The sequence below is a fragment of the Squalius cephalus genome (genome assembly GCF_949319135.1).
Source record: "Squalius cephalus genome assembly, chromosome: 9".
Taxonomy (NCBI): Eukaryota; Metazoa; Chordata; class Actinopteri; order Cypriniformes; family Leuciscidae; genus Squalius; species Squalius cephalus.
In genome coordinates this window covers 7,264,588-7,289,809 of record NC_137130.1, presented here as the reverse complement: position 1 = coordinate 7,289,809, position 25,222 = coordinate 7,264,588, and the positions used below count along the sequence as shown (strand labels likewise).

The 25,222-nt window shown below is 36.9% G+C and overlaps 1 protein-coding gene across 8 annotated transcripts in view; it reads left to right on the top strand.

Moving 5' to 3' along the window:
* Positions 1 to 25,222, top strand: part of nckap1 (NCK-associated protein 1) — a 50,946-nt gene that overhangs the window by 14,122 nt on the left and 11,602 nt on the right. For 2 of the 8 annotated variants that reach the window (XM_079881313.1, XM_079881311.1), the window contains 18 exons: positions 5,367 to 5,459; positions 6,024 to 6,080; positions 6,166 to 6,308; positions 6,431 to 6,521; positions 6,632 to 6,769; positions 8,336 to 8,384; positions 8,980 to 9,136; positions 9,243 to 9,299; positions 9,461 to 9,664; positions 10,096 to 10,228; positions 10,583 to 10,664; positions 11,181 to 11,239; positions 14,743 to 14,888; positions 15,511 to 15,643; positions 19,616 to 19,735; positions 20,935 to 21,074; positions 21,515 to 21,646; positions 23,168 to 23,386. In XM_079881313.1, coding sequence (XP_079737439.1) covers positions 5,367 to 5,459; positions 6,024 to 6,080; positions 6,166 to 6,308; positions 6,431 to 6,521; positions 6,632 to 6,769; positions 8,336 to 8,384; positions 8,980 to 9,136; positions 9,243 to 9,299; positions 9,461 to 9,664; positions 10,096 to 10,228; positions 10,583 to 10,664; positions 11,181 to 11,239; positions 14,743 to 14,888; positions 15,511 to 15,643; positions 19,616 to 19,735; positions 20,935 to 21,074; positions 21,515 to 21,646; positions 23,168 to 23,386 — 2,153 coding nt within the window. Of the gene's footprint in view, positions 1 to 5,366; positions 5,460 to 6,023; positions 6,081 to 6,165; positions 6,309 to 6,430; positions 6,522 to 6,631; positions 6,770 to 8,335; positions 8,385 to 8,979; positions 9,137 to 9,242; positions 9,300 to 9,460; positions 9,665 to 10,095; positions 10,229 to 10,582; positions 10,665 to 11,180; positions 11,240 to 14,742; positions 14,889 to 15,510; positions 15,716 to 19,615; positions 19,736 to 20,934; positions 21,075 to 21,514; positions 21,647 to 23,167; positions 23,387 to 25,222 lie in introns of all 8 variants that reach the window. The other 6 variants (XM_079881309.1, XM_079881307.1, XM_079881312.1 and 3 more) reach the window with 3 other exon arrangements.

Sequence of the window (25,222 nt, the reverse complement as noted above, 5' to 3'; positions counted from 1 at the left end):
ATGCATTTATATAAATGTAATCTTTACTGTGCTACTTTATCTGTATCTGATTTAGAACGAGCAGAAATTTGTGAGAAATATATAACGATCCAAAGACAAAAGAACTGATAAAAATAAGCTGTTATGTAGGAGCGATAGCCTTGTGGGCAGCGCTGTGTCATATGCCATAGCTGTGCATAAGGCAACCTTGAGGTTCTGGCTTATTTGTACATTAATGACGTCATCAGCGACTAGTCAACGTTGACTCAACGTCAACTCAAATGCCGATTTAAATAAAATCCCTAATAAATATATAATTAAATTACTTCTAAATCATCCTGCTCTCCCCTGAGGCTGCCAAGTGAGTCCCGGCCCCCTGGTTGAGAACTGTTGTTCTATATATTGCCTATAGATCTTTTAGCAAATATACAGCTTTGTAAACATCTTCTGAGCTGATATTAAGTGGAGATGGTGCTGTAGTAGTGAAATAAATGCTCAATATTTTCAGCACTTTTAGTCTCCCTTCTGATTACCATCATATCCCCTCCAACACCACAGTCACCAAGCCCAGTCCTTTCTTTAATGCCTTGTTGCCATTGCCACAACCCTGAACATCTCTGAAGCATGTTTACCATGCTTGGTTCATGGGTTCCCTTGGTGCTCATTCCTCAACCATCAGAGAGTGATTCAAACATCACTCCTTATGGTCGTGGAATATGGATGTTTATTTTGAGGTCATTGTAAAAACACTATGTTTTGTCATGCTGCCCAATTTTTTTATTTTTCAAAGGCTTGATGTAGTGTCAGCTTTATTAAGTCATCGAACATGAGGTGATGTCCTCATGAGAGGGGCTTTCCCAGATCTGTCTTTCTTTCCAGGAACCTTTGGCCACCCTTAACTTGACCACAACACCACAAATATGATTTATTCTTTACTGCGGAATCATTTTTGTGTGGATCAATCCATATAACCCAGAGAGGAGATGCACTCACCAGTTCTTTGTTGGTGTTTATCAGATCAGGAAATGACATCCGTTCAGCCCGTGTTGCTTTAGGAATGTAGGTGTGTCGTAGTTTCACACCTCTACTGGTTTTGGTCCTGCATTTCTGCTATTACAGTCTCTGATCTCTGTGCACAGCTCTAATGACCACTTTGGGGTGTAAAAAAAATACATTTTTGCCCTTGGTTATTTGTCTCAAATACCCCTTTTCCACCAACAAGATCCTGATGCCAGAGCCAGTGTGTATTCTGACACCGTTCTGCACATTGGAAAATTTGCTCCTTTAACCCTGATGATCTTGGCCAGGGAGTGGGATAATAATAGGTACTATTTTTAAAGCACAAAACAAAACTAGACCACTCGTATTATAATCCACAAAGTTGCCTACATTGAAATCACCCAATTGTTGCTTCTTGATGCACATTCAGTTGAAAAATGTAAACTTTAATTCAAAAATCATTTGTGTGAATTGAGTGCTAAGAAATATGTTTTATATTTACATAACTTCTGATGCTAAATCAAAGCATGTGATGGTAAAGGCAGATCAGATACATCATAGATTGACACTCAAGTAAATGAAAAATCGTGCTTGTCCTGAGTGCAAGCTCGACAGCCAGTACAATTTTGGAGGAAAAGAGGTAAAGATGACATTTAGCCTGGATTTTTGTTTATAAGCTGGAAGGTAAAGATGTTTTGGGGAAAACAGAGGAAAATCATCAGCATCATGACATCGATCATTTAATTTATTTAATGGGATTGTCTCATAACAAATTAACCAAACTCTTTTTCATGTGTGCTATTAAATATTTTTTATATATATATATATGCATTTCATGTCAAATGTGTTTTGTGTTCATTTTATTCATTTTGGTCCCACTGTTAATAACCAACCACCATGTCCTTTTGAAGTGTTGTATATTTCAGATGCTGCTTTGCCTTCTACTTTGTGTTAAAGATGTTTAACTGCTTCTCGCAATGATGTGGAGCTGTGTCATGTTTAACTGTGTTTGAGTTGCCTTTTAGTGTTGTTTTATATTTCCTTTTTTGTTTTTTGCATTTTTTGCATGCTTAACATGGCTATTTTCTGGATTATTCTTTTGGTAAGTTTGGACTCCATGTGGAGTCCTATTTGCTTTATTTAGTTCCTGCTCTTATGTATATGTAGTTTAACATTTCAGTTGTACTCACATGTATATGTCAGTATTTCAGTAACCTACATGGACAAAAGGAATCTCAGATGTGCCCTTCAAATAACTCTTCAAATTCAAAGCCTGTGAATGTTCATTTGGAGTAGCTGTGATGTAATATTTTATTACTAATTGGGATGTGCTCTGAGCTTCCTTTCAGTCTGTTACTGCATGGTTACATGCTTTCTTCAGTATATTTATCCACTCTATTAAAAAATATATGTATAATGAGGTTGAGCCCGTTGTGCACAGCATCACATAGTTTTGCCCCAACACACTTTTATTTGAAAAGAGCGGAGATGGTGATCAGGAAACGTTTTGAACTTCAAACTATGCCATTTTTTAAAAAGATGTATCTTTGATATACAGTTCACTTGGTTTTGTGAAAGAATCTCATGAAACCTGCAAGAACATGTCCAGGTTGTAGTACCCCAGAATAAAAATAAATAAATACATAATAATAATATATTGGATTAAAGGAAATAAAGCCTATTTTTGTTTTGTAATATTATTTTCATGACAATTAAGGACTTTTTCCACCAATCCTCATGACTGTAATCCAATAATATTGTCTGTGGGAGGGAGAGACGGGTACACAATGGTACACTATTTAAATTATATTATTTGTTCTACTGGGTTTATTTGAATTGATAAAGAGTTAAATTGAAATGTTTTATAGGTAATAAAAATAATCTACTTAATAATGGGAAGTCTTTAATATAGAAGTCTAAATAAAAAAGTGAAAGAAAATACCCATTTCTGATATGAAGTAAAAATATTGTGTAGTCCTAAAAATAGGCTTCATTTTCTTTATGCAGATTAAAATTTCCTCTCTTTTTTATCTTTTGATTTTGAAGTAAAATGTGGCCTAAACATGTTTTTGTAAGATCCTACATTTATCACAGTTTAATCTCCCTCTCTGCTGTTTTTCATGACATCATGTCTACCTCATATAGGTCTACAGTATTAAATATCAGACTAATTTTTTGATCTTGTGGAATTATATACTTTTAGTAGGATATGAGGTGAATATAAAGTATGTAAGGTGGGGATGGTGTGGTTTGATGGAATTTGTGTTTTCTGCCTATACGTAGTTTCTCTGATAATGGGCTTTATGGGTATCTTGAGTGCATCATTAACTCTGTTAGCTCTAACCTGGTTTTCTGGAAATCCTGATAGATAATAAGGATTCTGTCACTAACTTGATTCTAGAGCACATTTGCACTACCCGTCGCTCTAGGTAAAACTGCTGAAGTGACAAAAGTCTTCTCAAATCATGCAGTTTTTCCATTAAGTTGTATTTGAATTTAATTGTTGCTCTTTTGAACAAGTATGCAATATTATACAAACTTAACTAAAAGACAATTATATTAGCGGCACATCATGAATAAAATCTAATATAGGTGTGCATGCCTGAAATGAGGTCAGAATACTTCCCAGGTGCAGCGGTAATGCATTTTTGCTCTAGAGTTGCAAATAAAGACGACCAAAGGGTAAAGGCCTGTGCGTGTCAGGACTTGATGCAGGGTTCATTCACTAGTTTGACTGTCAAAAATAAAAACTGAGAAATGCTCTCTTTGACCGTGCTCAACAATAAGGATTCTTTTTCTGCGGCACTGGTTGGTTTTACTTGTCCTGTCAACATTTCACTGGCTCTGCAACGTAAATGATAAATAGCTATTTTTAGGAACCTATTTTGTATGTTCTGAATTGATATCCTAATTTATATATTCATATATTTTTTTATACATGATGTAGCTCCATGACAGAAATATATATATAGTCATAAACACAAGTTTGCTGGAAAACAGTGGCATATGCAGCAAACATTACTGATTTTATTCAACCCATACTATTATTTACACGATTAGGTCATTATCTTTCAACATTATACTTTCAACATTTCAACAAATTCTCATTGATATACAATCAACTTAGGTAATTGACACAATTGACAGCAGCAATGCATCATTGAAATTCAAATGTTGAAGTTTGCCAGGCTTAAAATAGATGTACATGATCAGTGAACATAAGTGACCGTGCAGAACTAGCCTGATAGAGCAAGAAAATTCAGTCAAATGTTATGAGATCTCGCACATCCTTATTGTTGATCCCTGCTCTGAGACGTTTTATTTTGTATTTGGTGGTTATTTTGACCAATTTTAGCCAGTTTATGAATTTTGTTTTGTTACACTAAGAGGTCTGCTCCCACTACTGCTAAAAAATAAGTTATTTTTCTTCCCATTCCTGCCCAAAAAATCCTGCAGGTAGAGATCAATAGACTTTTTTAGTCCTGTTACAGAAAGATTCTCTCTCGCTCTGGTGTTTAGGGGGGCGTTTAGACAGCACCGTTTGGCCATTTATTTACACGACAATGGCGTTTTGGGGGCCTGAAAAGGCAAACTTTTGAAAATGGGTTTCAAAGTGCAAGTTTTTAAAAACGATACTGTTATTGACTTCGTGTAAACTACAAAAACGTGAATTTGTGAAAACAGTGACGTCATGCGCATATGTATTACGTGTTCAGTTTATAGATGCGTAGTGTTTCTTTACAAAGTGACATCGCCAACTACTGGGCTGGCATGGATAATAAAGCGTTTTTTTTAATCATTTTCGCGGAACTATGTGAACGGGTATCGTTTTCATGTAAACATTCCCTAAGGTTATTTAAATGTACCCCAAAAACAAGTTTTGCATTACCCGAGAAACTTTGCGTTCCCTCGCAAAACCTTTTGAACTCTTTGCGAGCAAATGCAAAGTTTCTCAGCGGAACACAAACGTTTTTGCGATGGAAGGCAAAGTTTCTCGGCAGAACACAAAACATTTGCGAGAGAACGCGAAATCATTGACAAATAGTTTTCTTGAATTGGCCTTAATTTGAGTAACTTTTAGATATATAAATTTGAGTGATTTCTTACTTCCACACCCGCACTTGATAATCCTGAAGGTTTCGTCGGGTCAGACCTCTACCCTAAGATTCTGTTTTAGTCAAGCTTACAGAGTTTAGGGCACAAACTGAATTCATAACTCCTTTAAATGCCTTTTACTGAGGTTATTATAATTAATATAATAGTACAGTTCTCAGCCATAATTATCTAACGTGAACCCTGCTGATAAGTTTCCTGGTCAGATATTACAATTATGTGACCTTGTTTAATGTGATAGTGTTTAATTTATGCACTTGTCTTTTACATTACAGCAACAGCTTGCACAACTACAAAAAGAAAAGTCAGAAATACTGAAGAATTTAGCTCTATATTACTTCACCTTTGTGGACGTTATGGAATTTAAGGTATGAGAGCAGTCCCACTCTATGGGCCTCAGTCATGAAACACCAATAGAATGATCGAATGTAAATTGTTCATAAAAACATTCTTATCTAAATTGTTTTATTTACATATTGTAGTATTTTATTATTATTGATGTACTGTTATATTTTAACTTATTTTTAACCACTTCTATTTAGGTTATTATAATGATATATATCATTTTTAGTAATTTTATGTAGAGCATTTTATTTCAGTTCAGTAATTTTAGTACTTCAAGGTTAACTAAACTAAACTAACATTTCAGTTGCCAAATTTAAGTTTTTTATTATCTAATATTCTAATGTCTAATATTTATATTTTATTGTATTTTATCTTTTTTCAATTAACATAAATTATTTTTAATAGTTTGCTTTAATTAACAATAATAACTCTGATTTGTGATTTCATAATATTATTTAATATTAAGCATACTGTAAAATAATACATAATATAAAATAATACATAATTATATCTTTTTTATTTTTTTTATTTTTTTTATTGATGGTGTTTTTAAAAAGCAACATGTTTGTGATTTTCTGTTCTTCCAGGACCATGTCTGTGAACTGCTGAACACTATTGACGTCTGTCAAGTTTTCTTTGACATTGTGAGTTGAAATAATGGTAATAAATAGAATGTCTTTGAATGAAATGGCAGATGTATAACAAAGTGTCTTTTTTTCCACAATGCAGACTGTAAATTTTGACCTCACAAAGAACTACTTGGATTTGGTGGTGACGTACACTACTCTGATGATGCTGCTTTCTCGAATTGAGGAGCGCAAAGCGATAATCGGCCTCTACAACTATGCCCACGAAATGACACACGGTTCAAGGTAATGCATATATGAGGTAATCTATATCTTACCTAGAGCCACACACTGTAAGGTTTCATTCTACTATAGTGTGGATATTACCAATGACAGAAATGTGTCTGGGGTCATGATTGTGTGTTCAGTGATCGAGAATACCCCAGGCTTGGACAGATGATTGTGGACTATGAGAACCCGTTGAAAAAGATGATGGAGGAGTTTGTCCCTCATGGAAAAGTAAAATCTGCATGCTACATTTAGATCAGAAATCATATTACTCTGTTTCTCATCTCATAAGGAGAACATGGTTTAATCTGAGCTCTCTCTTTCTCTCTCTGCTATGACAGTCGCTGTCAGATGCACTGGTCTCCCTGCAGATGGTCTACCCACGCCGGAATCTGTCTGCAGATCAGTGGAGGAACGCTCAGCTGCTCAGTTTGATTAGTGCTCCTAGTACCATGCTCAACCCGGCTCAATCTGACACGGTCCGGCTTCGCTATAGTCTTTAATTATTTTTGTGTCATCATACACAGTTACCTTTTAAGGCAGCACACTAACCGTCTTGGCACCTTATAAAAGACTGATTTGAAACTCTCTTTTTAGCAGTAGCGAGTCGGCTAACAGTCACTCATGCACATCCCACAAATGGCGCTCCTTACATGAAGCACACAAGTTTAAATTATGCTCTCTATTGACTCCAGTAGATTGATGTTAGCATGTTGATGAGCTCACAACCCAGTTAGCAAATAAGTGTACAGCAGTAGCAGTGTTGCCTTTTATTTTGGCCAAAACTAACCCTGCATCCCAATTCACCTACTTATACTATGCCCTAAAAGTATTTTAAAGAAAAAGTATGTACTTTTGAGTGTGTAGCTGAAGAATATGGAAGCTGTGGGACATACTACTTCGTCATAACTGTGTCTTCCAGTCTGTCGCTTAGTTACGTTCATCATGACATTTTAAACTGCCCTGTCAATCATCTTGTCACAGTCATCATCCTCCACATTTAATTGTATTGATTTTCCTACCATAAGAGAGAATTTAGAAACCTTTCATGTGGAGAACTCTCCTCATGTGTTTGCATAATGATGCGTTTAATAGTAAATGACCAAATTTATCTTCATAATATTTCACAATGTTGTTGTAGATGAAATGCAATGTGGATAACACTCAGTAAATGTTTTTCATCAGGTTAGATGCTGATTATTAAGCAGTCAAATCCATTTTTCTAAACTGCTCTACTTAACCGTCAGTCTTGCACAGCTATTTTTTAACACTTTTATGGATGTTTGTAGTTCTAATTGAATCCTAGTCAGACGTGCAGTGGGTTGTGGGCAATATTAGCCGTTAGAGTGTGCATGGATCTGCACTTAGGATCCTAACCGGATAATAGTAAAATAGTAGATCATCCAGGTATCTTTGGAATATGCATTTTAACATGCTACCATTTGGCACACACTAATTCTGTTAGTCATAGGTTGCATCATAGGTATCCTCAAACTGTTTAAAAGAGACTCCACATTGTCTTATGCCTAAAAATAAGGGCTACAAGTTTTCCAACCATAAATATATATATATATATATTATTATTACTATTAAAAATCATTTTCAGTAATTGAAATATAGTTTAAATAAAATGTAATTATTAGATGAAAAACTTGAAAATATTGCCTTTGCATCTAACAGAAATAGGTTGAAGTGCTAAAATTACTAAAAACAAAACTCAAATAAAATAAAGCTAAATATAAAAATGCTCATTCAAATTTGTAATAAATATTCTTATAATAGATAAATAATACTAAAATCACTAGGTGTAAGAACAAAGTGCAAACAAACATTGCTCATAGTAGATTGATTGCCCAACTATAGGCATTAACACATGGTCATTTAATATATTAGCATTCCAGCTAAACATCGCGGATACAACTATTGATATAAAATGCCTCATACTGTGATATAGGATTTTTATCATACTGTATTTTCCTCATAGGCAGGAGCATGTGAACATTGTGCATTTGACCAAATATAATTTGTTGACCTGTATATTTCAGATGCCCTGTGAATATCTATCCTTGGACGCCATGGAGAAATGGATCGTCTGTAAGTGTGTTATTAAAGACAACATGAAATTTATAATGTACACTTTTTTCCTTTCTTAATAAATGTACCTATTTGTACTGTGTATGATTATTTATTGCACTTTATTTTTAAAATATTTTTCTTAAATTTACCTCTGAAATTACTTTTTTTTCTGGATAATACATCGTTACGTTAATTTTCTTGTGAATGCCGTTTCATGATCGTTATGCCTCAGATTGAGAGAAGCAATACTCGTAAATGTTTGAACATTTGTTTTATTATTTTCTAGTCTTTTTATATAGTAGTATACCATTTACATGGTGTGGTTTAATATTTAGCAGGTCCAGATGGAGTGCTTTTTTCACACACTTTCTGTGCTTTTTTTAAGGAATCTCCATAATGTATTTAAATTTGGTGAAAGGTGTTAAATCTGAGAACACTACATTCTCTGTGGAAAGGATCATCAAATAAAACACAATATTTTATGATTTATATAAACGACACTCTTTACAGTTGTCGAAATCGGTGAACACAGATCCTGCATGGGCCTGGGTTTTTACAAATGTAACAGGAGTGTATGTGGTTTGTAACAGTCTCTCTCTGTTCTGTGTCCTAGTTGGGTTCATCTTGTGTCATGCAGCTCTGAACAGTGATCCTGCGGCTCTCAGTTTGTGGAAGTTGGCTCTTCAGAGCAGTTCCTGTCTCTGTCTGTTCAGGGATGAGGTCTTCCACATTCACAAAGCTGCCGAGGATCTCTTTGTAAACATTCGCGGGTCAGCAATTTCTACTGGCACACACATTCTCATATATAGCGTGTCTTTGTGTTGTGTAGATATATATTATGTTGTTGATTGTGTTTGTTTTCTCCATCCTCTACAGTTACAACAAACGTGTCAATGACATCCGTGAATGCAAAGAGTCTGCTCTGTCGCATGCGTAAGTGGCCTCTTGATATTTCTGAAGATGCTCTCTATTGACTCCAGTAGATTGATGTTAGCATGTTGCTAAGCTCACAACCCAGTTAGCAAATAAGTGTACAGCAGCAGCAGTGTTGCCCTTTATTTGCAATATCTATATTTTTTTATCATTTGGTCCAGGGGCTCCATGCACAGAGAGCGTCGCAAGTTCTTGAGATCTGCCTTAAAAGAGCTCGCCACAGTTCTAGCGGATCAGCCAGGTTTACTGGGTCCCAAGGCTTTGTTTGTGTTCATGGCTCTCTCCTTCGCCCGTGATGAGATCATTTGGCTGCTCAGACATGCCGACAACATCCAGAAGAAAAGCACAGATGACTTCATTGACAAGTAAATCCAATTCTTACACCTCAACGCTCAATTTTGATATGTTTTTTAATTTATGCTTTAATGAGGCCTTATGCTACGCTTTTGTATTTTTAAATTTCACCCAAAAATTCCATGATTCAGAGTTATTTTTTGTTTTTGTGATTCACTGCAATTTGCTCCCATATTGCATTACACATGTTATTTCAGTATTATGTATTTTACTGTTATAGTAATTATTCATATTTTGAATTAGTTTCTATTTTTCTATTTTCATTATTTTTTAGTTTTGTTCTTGTCATTTTTATTAGTTTTTTTATATATATTTCTATTCAGCAATTTTTATTTTGTAATTTAATTTCAGTTTTAGTAATTTTAGTACTTTAAACATTTCAGTTGCCAAAGTTTTTCCATCTAATATTTATATTTTAATTTATTCCTCCTTGTTTTCTCAGGCACATTGCAGAGCTGATCTTTTACATGGAAGAGTTGAGGGCACACGTACGGAAGTACGGCCCGGTGATGCAGAGATACTACGTGCAGTACCTGTCTGGCTTTGACGCTGTTGTGCTCAATGAGCTTGTGCAGGTGAGACTATCTGCTCTGTGGATTCTCCAGTTCTCCTTTCTACAGCACGAAAAGGACATAGATCAGTTACAGAGTCTTTAGAGAGCAATTGCTATTTGTAGTGCTCTCATGAGATGAGGAACAGTCATGTGCAGCTGGGTAGTTCAGACATGAACATTAGTCACATTATGAATCATTCACAGGATCTCACATATGGCGTCTAGAAGAAATACATGAACTTCACCACTAGATGGAGAACTAGTATTGTCATTCAGTTCTGAGACTGCAATCAGCAGCGAGACTTGCTCGTCATGGTGTTTTAATTTTAAAATGCACACACAATTGGTAAAATAATCATGTCTTCTTCTCTTGTAGAACCTGTCCGTCTGCCCAGAGGACGAGTCCATTATTATGTCATCTTTCGTGAACACTATGACTTCTCTCAGTGTTAAACAAGGTAGAGAACCTCTCTTCTTATTTAAACATTTGTAATGTGCTAAAAAGACATCATGAAATCAAAATTGATGTCCCTGGTCTTATTTACCAGATTCATTGGTTTGTTTTACAAACTGCAATATATGTGGATTATGTAATTTTATTCATGGTAAGAGCATGGATCACAATTTTTGCTGAAAATTCAGCAAAAATGGTTTATATATTAAAGAATCATTGTATAATCCAGCAAGCATGAATAAAATTCAGTACTACACAAATGAAAAGTAATGCAGAAGTAATGCATACTTCAACGATATGGACGCAAATTAAAAGATAAAATAATAAAAGTAAGTCTGACTGGCATCATGCAAAAACAGCTTCTCGTCATTTAATTATATTTTATATATTCAAAGTTTCCTGTAGTATGACACTGGGACTGATGTACTTATTATTTATCTTTTATTTTGGGATATAAAATTGTCTCTTGTTGTTTTACTCTGTCTCAAAATAACTAACTTTGTATGGGTGTGTGTTGCAGTCGAAGATGGTGAAGTGTTTGATTTCAGAGGGATGAGGCTAGACTGGTTTAGACTGCAGGTAAGATGATCTCAGTCGTCTGAGCCGGGTCAATACATGGTGTTTGTTTCCTATGATCCTAATCAGGCATAATTTACAGCTCTTATCTTTGCTTCCCCCTTACTAATTAGCAGATGCTGGTTAACGTAACGCAACTAATGCTCTCACAGTTTGAGGTACAGCACAACAAAAAGTTTCACGCTGACAAATGTTTCTTGCAGAAATTTGCTTATCCTTTGTCTTTTCGAATGAAAGCAATATTTTGTACATGCTGTATGAAAAATGACTTAATTTTGAATTACTTAGAAATGAACCACAATGCATGCTGTTCTTTTGAAGCTCTGATTATTCAAGAAGAGCCTGCGCCTTTCATCCAGGCTCAAATAAATCAGACTTCGTCCCTGTGGAATACAGCACATTTTTTTCATCAAGTAACAGTACATGTGGGTGGGTGGAAATGGAAGCAGAGATGGAGAGACAAGCTTGTTCATGTGTTTTTGAGGCTCTGTGTGAGTGTGTGTGGACCTCAAAAGCCCATGGATCTGGATTGCAGTCTTTGGGATTGTCCAGTCTGCTCTCAAATGCGTTTCCTGTGTTTTGGCCTGCCCAGTCCCACAAGAGAGAAGCCATTTGACCTCTTCCCTAAAAGAATGTTCTGGGTTCAAAAACTTTATCAACAGAATTTGAGGCATGATTTTGATATAATACCATGATACCACAGAACTTTTTAACATAGTTAAAGGGTACTGTAACATATTTATAGTTATAGCACTTATAGGGTCTTCATGATCATGGAAAACCTGAAAATATCTATATATAATAATATATTTCAAAATTATGATTTGCAGGTCTGGAAAAATAATGGAAATGAATATGCATACAGTATACTGAATTAACATACAGTATACTCACGTAGGGTAATATATACTATATATCAGATCTCAACTGGTTGATTGTATCATCGCAAAATGTAAACTATATTATCATCCTGCTCTAATCTGCTAAATGCGACTAAGGCATGAAGATATTAAGATATTATAAACATTAACATGATTTCCAGTAAAGCTGCTTTGAAACAATTTATTGGGAAAATGCTATATAAATAAGTCTATGAGATTTGTTGGAAATCTTGGCATTTTTATGGAAGTGAATATATATTTTTCTTATTAAATTGCTGTCTGTGAGTGCTGTCTCTATACTTAGGAATGACTAAAGTATTGGAAATGTATTTTTCCAACATTGTGGGAAGCTTTTACATTTAAATATTCAGTTTGGATGAATTTGTTGTGCATTACTAATGTAATTTTCTGATGTTCCCTTCTGATAACATTGTCATGTTAAAGTTACCTGGTTTAGCGACATTATGTGGTCATGGAAAAATGGAATAACTTAAAAAAAAAAATTTAAACTAAAATTGCAAATAACTTTACACAGACATGGTCAGCAAATGATTTTGTCTCACTCCATCTCATATGATTGAATCAGTGTGTTTACTGTTCTTCCATTATGCAGTTACCACAATTTTTGCTTTATCGGACAGACTATTTTCTGTGGTAATGCCACAAATTCCACAAAAAGTACTTATTTGCATTGAACCCAGAACATACCTTCAAGAGCAGGCCTCAACCTCTTCACACAGGAGGGTTTCAGTTCACCTCTTCAGCAGGAGAAGCTGCTATCAGTGGAATGCGAACATTTCTCACAGCTGAACAACTGTTTTCTGTGTTTGGACCTTTTCCCACTCTCCATCGCTCTTTTCGCAGCCAGAGTCCTCTCTTTCACATGGCAACAAAAACAAATCGTCCCCAATAACAGCAGCGTTTATTCACTGCGCAGCCTTGAGCTCTGACTGCTCTCAGTTTGCCAGGACAAAGCAAATTCAAGGATTTAAACCGTCAGCTATAGAGCAGCGGAGTGTGTTTGAGGCTGTTGACAGTTGTGGGTGTGTGGATGTGAATGTTCAGCTATGTAGGTGAATTGCATGAAAATATGTCCAGGTCGCCTTACCCCAAAACTGGAAGAAAGAAAAAATAATATAATGAAATTATATTTAAAAAAAAAAAAATTAAAATCAGAAATATATTTTTAATTACAATTTTTATTTTTATTTTTAATTATTTAATTTTATTCTCTTTTATTTTTTTACTGTATTACGGTAATACATTTTTTCAGAATGAGATTTTCCATCTGTCTTCCATTGTTTTTCAAAACGGGTGGTCCACCTCAAACTTTAATTAAAAAAAGTAATACTTTTATTCAGAGAGTACGCATTAAATTGATCCATACTGCCAGTAAAGACATTTATAAAAAAGATGCAATATTATTTTAAATTGTAATAATATTTCACAATAATGTTGTTTTTACTGTATTTTTGATCAAATTAATGCAGCCTTGGTAAGCATGAGACGTTTTTCTCATTTTAAAAGATTTAAAAAAAAAAATTTGAACGGCGGTGTTATATATGTATAGTAGCAAGAAAAAAGAGATGGGTAACTGGTCTTGGTCTTGAAAACTTAAATATGTTTTGGTGAATGAAACCAAGCCGACTAAAATGTCACAGATGTGTAGAAAGTCTCTGTAGGCACTAGAATCAGTCACTACTCCCAGTTTGACAGCAGCGAGTTACTCTGAAGAGCTGCCCTGACTCTGCTCTCTAAGCAGGGATGCCCCATTCTCTCCTTAAATTTAGCATGCTTTCTTCTTGTTTAATGGACCTGTTGTTGAGCTAACATTTGCCAGTATATAACAACTAACGGTTCACTCAGTTCATGTCTGCTCGTCTGCATTTGGCCTCTTCGTTTCCAAAGGTGCGGTCCTATTTATCGCTATGGCCGATTAAACTACCAGCAGCAGTCTGCAAATGTTCATCTAAAAATAAGCCCTGTTTTTCAATACTTTTTCTGCTCCACAGTGGACTTCAGTGCGGTACGATATGTTTATTGTCGTTCCCCGGACTCCATAACCACAAGCTTTGTGAGTTTAGCACCTGCTGAATGTCATGTGGCATCATCCTGGCATGCCGCGCTCTTTGAATTGGCCGATCTTTAGATGATGAAAGCCAGCGCAGGGCGTGTGCAATCCGTGTTTTGGTTGAGTTTTCTCACACTTCTTATGTTCGAGTTGATCGCACTGGCTGGCACAGCTGTTTCGCTGGGGGAAAGAGAGGGGTTTTGACTTAAACACCAAAGAGAATCTGTTTTGCATACAGTCTTCATTTGATCATGTATGCTAGAGAGGAAATTGTGTTGGTTGGACATTGTCTGGTTCAAAAGTATCAAGTTTACAAAAATATTTCCCAGAAAGCCTTCTCAGAAGTTAATGATATGGTAAAACATCAAACCACACTTTTCTTCAGACTCTGCCCTGGTCCAGTTTCCAATCTGATTCGTTGCTCTTCATTTGCCTGAGGATTTGCTCATGGAAATCAAGCCCACCAAGCTTAGCCTTTGATTTGTCAGAATAATTAATGCACTTTCATTTGATTCCAGATTAACTCTAATGATGATGTTTTTCTCTATGCTTAGGCTTACACCAGCGTGTCCAAGGCCTCACTAGGACTGGCAGATCACAGGGAGTTGGGAAAGATGATGAACACCATCATCTTCCACACCAAGATGGTGGACTCTCTGGTGGAGATGCTTGTGGAGACTTCTGACCTTTCCATTTTCTGGTATGACCTCACATCAAAGAAAAGGTCATTCAAAGAAATTACATTAATGTGTAGAGTAGAACACTGAATAGACAAAAAGTGGCTTTAGAACTGAAAAATTCAGAAAATGAATAAAAATGTTGACTTGCAATTCTTTATGCGAGTCAGTTAATTCTGCAGCTGCTCTGACAGGTTCATTGAATGATCTGTTATTTGCATTCAGACTTGAGTTTGAACTTTTTTACCAATGTGTTTTAATTTATTTGTGTATTTTATTCATTTAATTGTCTATTGTAGCCAGCAAAGACAATGCAAAATTGATTTATTTTGCTGTACCCTGCCTTTTTTACAAACTACGTTTTAAGTCACTGCAAGCTCACAACTTGGGCAAAATATGATTCCTTTTTGCCGTGACTGTTGATTCAACAGTGGCACAGGATACACTGCTTAACGCCAGCTCCACAATTGGCAGAAGCCATATCTGTTCTCAGAATCCCATAGCAACTGTCTGTTGTGCCTCTTGTTTTTAGATATTTCTTTTTCATGCTTGGTGGAAAGCGGACAGGGGCGTTTCAACTGATTAGATATGACTGTACCAGACGGTGAAGTGAACTGGCAACTCATTTTGTTCTCTCTTTGATAGCTTTTACAGCCGCGCCTTTGAAAAGATGTTCCAGCAGTGTCTCGAACTGCCGTCCCAGTCTCGATACTCCATCTCCTTCCCTCTGCTCTGCACCCACTTTATGAGCTGCACCCATGAGCTCTGCCCTGAAGAGGTGAGTCGCACTGACCTGGAATCAGTCCAACAGGCCCCAAGAGGAGCACAAATGTCAGATTCACTTCACAGGGTTCGTACAGAGTTTTGAAAGTTTGAAAAATGCTTGATTTTAACCGTTATGTTTGCAAGGTTTGAAATGTGCTTGAATTTTGATTATCATCCTTAAAAATGCTTGATATTTTTTCTTAGAACATCTCGATAAAAAAGAAAGAAAACTAAACTATAAAAAATAACCTTTAAAGATCGAGTCGTGGATCATTTGCGCATCATTGCGTTTATCACGCGAGCATGCGTTCCCGAATACAGTTCTCTTTAGCGGCATATTTCACTTGAACTGTCAGATTCTTTATACGAGTAGATACGAGATGCAAGTATTCTCGTAAACGCAGTCGGTTATGTCTTAAGTGAATGAAAACATTTGGGCGGGAAATCTGATGCGTAGCATTATGTTAGACCTGTGCATTAGGTCTTAAAGGCACACTATGCAGTTTCTGTTTTTCTCAAACAGTGACCCCTAGAGTCGCTGTGGAGTACTTGGATTTAACGTTACTGTCGTAAATACCACTCACGCAGAGCCGTCTCTGCACTCTTCCGACCGCATTTTCTTCGTCGACTCTGCCATGACTCACGTCTGAAATGCGTGCTAGTGTCTTCCATAGAGGCTGCTTCATATGTTGTTGATGTATGTGACGTCGTGCTGTAAAGCAAGTCGTGATTCTCGTGAGATTTGTCGGGGCGCCACCTCACCAAATAATTTTATAATCAAATTGTTGCCCTCTGAATCGTAATCGAATCATGAGGCAAGTGAAGATTCACAGCTCTAGAAATTGGAGTGTTTAATTTCTTTTCCTACGTTCTTTAGTTTTAATATCCGGATTGGCTGCGCAGCTGAAGGTTGCGTTCATGTTGTGCCCTCGACTGTACGGCTCTGAATTTGTCTCGTTCAGATTCAGAATGGTTACACTTTATTTTAAGGTGTCGTTGTTACACTGTAATTATATATTTAAGTACCAAGTAATAATAATTAACAACATGTACTTACTATAGGGTTAGGGTAGGATTAGGATTTGGTTGCATGTAATTATGCATAATTTATAGTTATTACTATAGTAACTACATGTAACAAATGTAACAAGGACACTGTAAAATAAAGTGTTACCTTCAGAATTTGTTTCATATTCGTTTTGATTTTCGTGTAACAATGTTTTGCAATTGATTATTGTATATTGTATATTTGTATATTGTATATTTTCTTCTTTTGGAAATGGAAAGCAATTGGATATGTAAAATGGATTTTTTTTCCTATTGCTGTTGGAGCAAATGGAAACACATAGTCTCCCATTTATATAGCAGTTCCTACTGTAGTTTACTTCTCAGCTGTTTAGCGTATAATGTACACCCCATTATATTTACTGAACCCTTGATAATTCACCTGTACCCACCCTTGTAAAGCACTGCTTCCACTGCTTAAAATTGCTTGAAAAGTGCTTGAATTTCACTCTTAAAAATCTGTACGAACCCTGACTTCAGTAACCTTATCTGAAAACAGTGCTTTATGACATTTTTTGTAGGTATCACTGAGAGTAGTATTGTGAATTTGTATTTGTGAAATGATTACATGATTGTTATCTCTAAATTTATTTATTTTTCTCTGAAATGGCCATTTGTAGATTCAAAATGTTTAATGCAAGTAAAATACAGTAAAACAAAAGTTTTCCACAGTTTTTAAGTAAGCTAACACAATAAATAAATAATTATATATTATATATATATATATATATATATATATATGAACAATATTTACCTACATTAATTTTTACTGAAGTATTTCAAATTATAAAAAATGCCATATGTGATTCTGCACTTAAGTGAATCGTTTCAAAGAATTCATTCAAATAAATTAAACTTACCAGGTATAACAGTTTTTGATATTGAAGTATAAATCATATGTTCTTAACTTCTGTCATTGTGATATTCATGATGTTAATTTAAACAATCAGTAATATCATCACAAATATTTTGTGAATTTTCAGTATATCATCCAGCCCTAGTCTGTAATGAAATGATCATTTTAGCCTCATGTACTTGCTTTCTTTGACTATTATAAATCAGTTGACACCTAATTTATTTAATTTGGTCAGATTATATATTCCATTTGACTTGTCCTGAAATCTCTGGTTTAGCCTAAATGCAGACTCTGTGTTTTTTGGGGAAAAAACTGTTTTATGTGTCTGTGAATGTCCCCTAGTGAATATGGCCAGTGTTACTTTTGAGAAAAGGAGTTTGGAAAAGATCTTTCTTTTCTCTGTCGGGTCTCGCCACGGCTTAGCCGCGACCCATGCGAGGGTTCAGGATGGAGTCGTACTGTGAATCCGGAAAGCTCCATGAGTTAACTAGAGCTGGAATGTCCCAACACGCAGCATTGAGCACTGTGGTCCATGTATCAGGATGTGTACAGAAAACCAAATGCTGAAAAGCATGATTTATTAAATCTGTAATTGAACCATACACCAGTGCAGCTACCCAGGCTCCCCGGGGGCATATGGAAGCCCCTCCGCACACACGAGGAGCACAACAGATTCCTGTTCCCCCCCGCTGGTATATGGCCAGCACATTCACCAAGTGTTTGTTCCTGCCAAACATCGTGCCCTCCAATATCCAATTTAATTTGGTAAATAAACCCACATTTTCACTCCTAATTGGTGGACAAACGGCACCCAAACAAACAGCACAATGAGAGTTCTCATGTCATTGCAGGGCCTGAACATTGAGCTGTCTGAGAGCACTTAGAGGAATAAAAGAGATTTATTGAGCCATAGAAGGCTTGGGTTTCCCTTATTTAAACATGAAACTCCCTCTCTCAGCATGTCTCTGAAATGGTCTTCCTCCTATGTCCACTCCACACAGCTTTGGACAGCTGCAAGCTTTATTTATGTTGGAAAAGCACTAAAAGTTTCCAAGAATATTTCCATCCTCGCACAGAAAACTTTTTACAGCGGTTTAGAGAAGCAACAAAAGATCACGGCGCTTCAGCAGAGGTTAGCCTCTGCATCACGTCGGATAGATGTGTTATTTCCAACCTGCACCGTCTCAGACTCTGCCCTCAGATGCCCATGAGGAGCGAGGCAGAATATTTGGTCCTCGTCAAATCGGAGTTGAACCAACGAAGCTTTATCTGAAACTCTTTGTTTGTCACGGAGAATGACCGGCCTCCTCCATCTTGTATGGGTTTCGTCAAAACGCACAGGGGCAAAGGTTGTTTTGCATTAGTAATTTAGAGAGTATGCGCTGTTTGCTCTAGGGAGGAAGTTGAGGCGACAAGACCAGCTGGGCCATAACAAAAAGCCTCACTTACACATGGACAGGTCACAAACAGCACCTCACTGTTAGCCAAATCCACCTGAGCAGCTTATGTTGGAGCAGTTTCAGCATCCATGCCAGTTAATGGCATGGTGAGAAATAAGGTGTTTTTCCACCCTGGTCCAATTAATTCTAGTTAATTAATTTATTAAAATGAATATATGGGTAAACGTTTGGGATCAATTTTCTTTTTAAGGTCTCTTATACTCACCCAGGCTGCATTTATTTGATTAAAATGTCACTAAACGCCACTTAAAAACTATGGCTGGTCCCTTTATACATCCGTTGGTTGGCCCCGTCCTGTATTATTGGGTGGTTCTTGGCCAGCATTAGGCGCTGTTCACAGATATTTTTTCTAGGTGACCAGCTGAGACTAATTATTTACTATTGATAATAAAGGTTAAGGATGTATTTCCTGTGCCTATAGCAGAACCAGATAGAATTGCAATTCCATTTGGTGCAAAAATGACACTTTACACCTGTATTAAGCACTAAATGAATGCTACAGAGTGGAAAGTACTTTATGCTGAAAATCAAATGTCTCGCTTAACATTCGGGTTGTGCTAAGGGAAGTCTCCACTAATGTCTCCATGTCTGTCCCTCCCTGCAGAGGCACCACATCGGAGACCGCAGCCTGTCCCTTTGCAACATGTTCCTGGACGAGATGGCCAAGCAAGCCCGCAACCTCATCACAGACATATGCACAGAGCAGTGCACCCTGAGCGACCAGGTCAGTGACGCACACATGCTTTCAGCACTGCCAAAACACAGAGGGACTTTTGGGAGTTCTGGAATTTTCCATGTCATATCTGGGATTTTAAGAAACTTAACTGGGTTTACAAAGAGTTCTGCAAATTCACCAGGAATGTTCCATTCCGTTGCAATATGATCGCAATGAAATTAAGCGGTGATTGATTCGCTGGACACAGTTGGCAGCACTGATTCGAACACATACAGTCAGCTTTAATGAATAAACTTATTCTCACCCCCCTCTGGTGAATGTAACTGTCATGTTGTACGCAAACAGGACAGCAGCTCACAAGTAACTTCCCGCTTTGCTCATGTCTGGGCTGCGGAAGGCACATTTGTCTTAAGGAATTACAGTCTTAAGGTCAACATGAAACCTATTTTACTTCTCTAATCTGACATATCTCCAAGTGAAACAAAGATATTTATTTGGCAAAGACTTGGGGTAGGACTTGATTTTATTCATCGGGAATTGATTGGATGGTGAAAAGTGAATGTTACAGGTGGCTGGAGGAATTTGGATTTGTGTCAATTAAAAAGAACAATAAATTCAATAACCTATTGTGCCTCTGCTCTGACATAATTTTCAAGTTATTGTTCTTTATATATATTTTCAATATACAAAACTGTTTGATATATCAAACAAATATGTACATATCACAGAAATGGTTCTCAGTTCATTTCAAGACAAGTGGTTCAGTAAGTCAGCTAAGAACATCGGTGACAAATTCACTGATTCTGAAAATCCCATGATTTTGAGACTTGAGTGATTAAGTCTTTTTGAGTTATTCACTAAAATAAACTCTTAAGAGTAATTTGTGCATGAGGTGGACTATACTGGCCATGGTGCATGTTATTGCGTGCAACGAGGATAATGCAACAGATATATATCTATTAATTGCCTATATTTTATTACACATAATCCTTCATTACATCCAGTTCAGGCTGCAAGCTCACAACTCAAGCTCAAAATTTCTTTAGCCATGGTGCTGTATTTTATTATGTCATAAATCATTTGGTTCTGGTATTTTAAGAAAAATGTAACAATTCCCAAGTCTATACACACTTATTTTTTATTATTTGAAATAACCTGCACTGATGAATTGTGCACAATATGACCAGGAACTTTTGATTTCATGTTGACTTTAAAAAGGGGCTTATTCCTGTTGTTCTTCTGTGCAGTTACTGCCAAAACATTGTGCCAAAACCATCAGTCAGGCCGTGAACAAGAAGTCGAAAAAGCAGACAGGGAAGAAAGGTGAACCGGAAAGAGAGAAACCTGGTGTTGAGAGCATGAGGAAGAACAGACTCCTGGTCACCAAGTAAGGATGAAACTTACTCTTCTTCTATATCTAGTCAGCACAAACTGAGTCAATCCTTGTTGCTCATACTGTATTTAATGTAGTCTGGGTCATTTTGTCTTTTACTTTGTTCTAGTTTATGTAATTGATGGTTTTTGTCGATGAGGGCATGTCTGCGTACCTATTAGAACTCACCAGTAGAGAATCACTGTGTTGAACAAAACCCAGCTGGAGGCTTTTACCTATTATCCTCCCATACGGCAGACATTCAAACAGATCCTCCATATAATATAAAATGGATTTATCCTAAAGCCTGATATGGACACACATGAGCAGTAGTAACAGTATGGGAGTGGTGCGGCCCCATGGTGAGCAGTACTGTTGTGCTGGTTAAGCTTTAGCTGATTGACTGTATAATCTGAAGGAAATTAGTTTTTAAGGCTGTCGTCTGGTTTTTACAGTCTGGACAAACTGCACACTGCTCTCTCAGAGCTCTGCTTCTCCATTAACTACGTCCCTAACATGATGGTCTGGGAGCACACCTTCACCCCACGCGAGTACCTGACCTCCCACCTGGAGATCCGCTTCACCAAGTAAGTCAGACTTTCATCTTGATGGTTCAGACAACACACCACTTTTGATCAATTGAATGCATCCCTGCAGAATAGAACTATTCAATTCTTTAGAAATAAAAAACCTTACTTACCCCAAACTGAATGGTTTGAATGGTTATGTATCACAGTTTCCACAAAATTATTCATATTAAAATCAACTGAGGAATTAATTATATTTTAAAATATATCAAATTAGATGCATGCATGCATGTATGTATGTATATGTATGTATATGTATGTGTAATTTTTTTTTTTATTTAAGTACTTTACTTACATTTTCTCTTGCAATCTTAAATTATATAATGCTGATTGCTGATCAATCTTTTTTCTGAATCATGTGGGTTTAAAGATCACAACAGCCTGAACTGAATTTGGCTGCTACCTACATAAACACATCACTGCTCGCTTTATCTATTACGTCAACCACAGTCAACCCTTCGCGATGAGGTCTGTCCGCACTCGTTCCGTACTAGCATCAATCATATTGATTTGCCTCATAGGGGAGAGTTACTGTTGCGTTTTATGTGAGGGAAAATTGTCTTCCAACTCTCCCTTATTAATTAAGCTGAGAACTCAACGGCTTAAAGAGCCTCTTGGGTTTATTGTTCGATTTGTGTAATTTATTGGACTAGCGTTGAGAGTTCGGGTTAGCATGATATTTGACACTGTTCCAGAATAGAGCTTGTCCAACTAAATAAACATTGGGCAGAGGAATAACAGGTATTTTCCACTGTTGGACTCAAAACTCTGACGCGGATGCATTGGCTGGCCCCTCTCTCCCGGGCTGTGAACCCCTCATGTGGCCGTGCTTCTCAGCAATGAGAGGCCCTGTTAGCAGATCTCACCACCCAACCATGTGCTGTTATTACCCATTTCCATCTGATTGGGTAAATAGCCTTGATTCAGGTCAAAGCATTAAAAGAATATGATGTTGTTATGGATCTGTTTATGGTGGCCACCATTGCTCTCCAAACAACACCACATAACCAAGTCCAAATTGACCCCGTTTAGTTTCTTAACATACAGTGTATTCCAGGTCTTACTGCGCATGATTAATTGGTGCATGTTATTCCAAAGAAACCAGCTGCCACAGATTTCTTTGTTCTTTTTATTTTCTCTACATTTTTTCTAATAGAATATCCTATTTTGTTTGGAAATATTCTACTAATGTTGTATTATTGTTTATTATTTATAACTGCATATTTAGTAGGAAATTTTGTAAGGCAGGATTTTATCCATTGGGTTTTTTTTATGATTTGATTGTTCATTCGATTGTATTGGTTATTGTTTTTAAATGATTATTATTAGGCTATTATTTAGCTTTCTTCCTGCTTGGTCTTGTATACATCAGCATTAATGTTGTTTCCGACGCAAGATACGTTTTGATAAAACATTAAGAGAACAAACTCTTTGTTCCTTTAGAATTACATGCAACGTTTAATCATGCACAATAAAACCAGATTTTTTAACTTTCGTTCTGTGTCTGTAACTGTCACTCAGGTCCATAGTTGGGATGACCATGTACAACCAGGCCACACAGGAGATCGCCAAACCATCAGAGCTGCTCACCAGCGTACGGGCCTACATGACAGTGTTGCAGTCCATTGAGAATTATGTGCAGATTGACATCACCAGAGTATTCAACAATGTGCTGCTGCAGCAGACTCAACACCTGGACAGCCATGGAGAACCAACCATCACCAGCCTCTACACCAACTGGTGAGACTCTATATGTCAAAGCTAGAATGGCCACAGTTATTTCAGAGTTTAAAGGGGTGGTTGATTATGATTTCACTTTTTTAACTTTAGTTAGTGTGTAATGTTGCTGTTTGAGCATAAACAACATCTGCAAAGTTACTATGCTCAAAGTTCAAAGCAAAGGGAGATATTTGCTTTTAAAGAAATCACTTTTTAAGGACTACAACAAACGGCTGGTAGGGACTACACGACATTCCTCCCGGATTAGTGACATCACCAACCCTAAAATTTACATAAACCCCGCCCCCGGAACACGACTTATAGATTATTAAGACGGAATATGCTAATTAATGACTAGAAGATAACTACACATAATGCTACATAAATTCATCAACTAACCATTTAGAAACGTCCTGTTGCATTCTACATGTTGTCACCTCTTCTTGAGTCTCTCCATCATTGTCTGAATCCGGTTTGAACATAAAAGGCTAAAAGTTTTAGGAATTTTCAGTGCATGTGAGTGCAAGCTGTTGAAGCTCCGCCCTCTGTGCTGGGAGCAGCAGCTCATTTGCATTTAAAGGAACAGACACAAAACAGTGCGTTTTTGCTCACCCTCAAAAATTGACAATTTTAACATGCTATATAAAAATATCTGTGGGGTATTTTGAGCTATAACTTCACATACACACTCTGGGGACATCGACTTATTTGACATCTTGTGAAAAGGGCATTATACCACCCCTTTAACTTTTGCTTTTAGGATGAATGGCTCTGTTCCAAAACCCAGTATACTGCCTACATAGGCTGCTGCTTAGACAGCATCTCAACTGAAATAGAACCTCTTAAGTGACCGATTTAGAGCACTCTACATAGGCAGCAACAAATGGCACCCCTAACTCAATGCTTGGAATTAATTTGAATAGAAATTTGGCATTAGCATGTTGTCAAGCTAACAACGTGATGCTCGAAAGGCCCCAATATACTTCAAGTGAAATTTAATTGGTGTGGTGTCATTTCGAACAAAATCAGGCCAAAGTTTGTTTCGGGAGTTTAAAATGACTTGCCAAATCGAAATTTCTGGAAAAGTCCACTCTGGCTGGTAAATACCACTGGTCCGTAGCGGTTAAGTAATAAATAGGTGTGCTCTGGGACTCCTCCTCGTTCAATCCGTCGAGGTCAGACACAAGGCCCCAATATACCCCGATATAAGCGAAGTCGAAGAGTGAACTGGTGTGACGTAATTTAGAACATAACCAGGCCAAAACTAAGTTTGTTTTGAGTTCGTTTTCGGAGTTCGAAATGGCTTGCCAAAGCAATCTTTCTGGAAAAGATTGCTCCAACTGGTAAACACCTTTGAACTACCATTGTTCCGTGGGGATTGCGTAATAGGTAGATACGCTTTAGGGCTCCGCCTTCTTTGACGTGATTTCCGGTTCATTTCATGTTTTTCATGTTTAATACTGTAAAGCTGTTTGGTTTATGCAATCTATTGTATTAGGTGCCATATGAATAAACATGACTTTACTTGACTGGAGTGCCAAATTACAGAGCTTGTGCAGGCAACTATGATCAGATGTTGTCTTAACTGCGGTTTTCTCACTGCTGTCATTTTTGTTGTGTGTTTATTTGGTTATTGTGACGAAAGCGCGCTGCACATATTTACAAATTCATCAAAACGTCGCTCTCAGCAGCGTGGGCAGCGTCGGGATGTTCACTAACAGTATACCGCTGCAAAGGTATTTTGAACTTCTTTTTACCCTTAAACAAAGAACAAAAAAGAAATTCGCTGTGAGTATGTCGGGGCCTTTCAGCTCAACCAGCTCAAACTCACCTGCCTGAAAGTTCTAGTAATCCTGA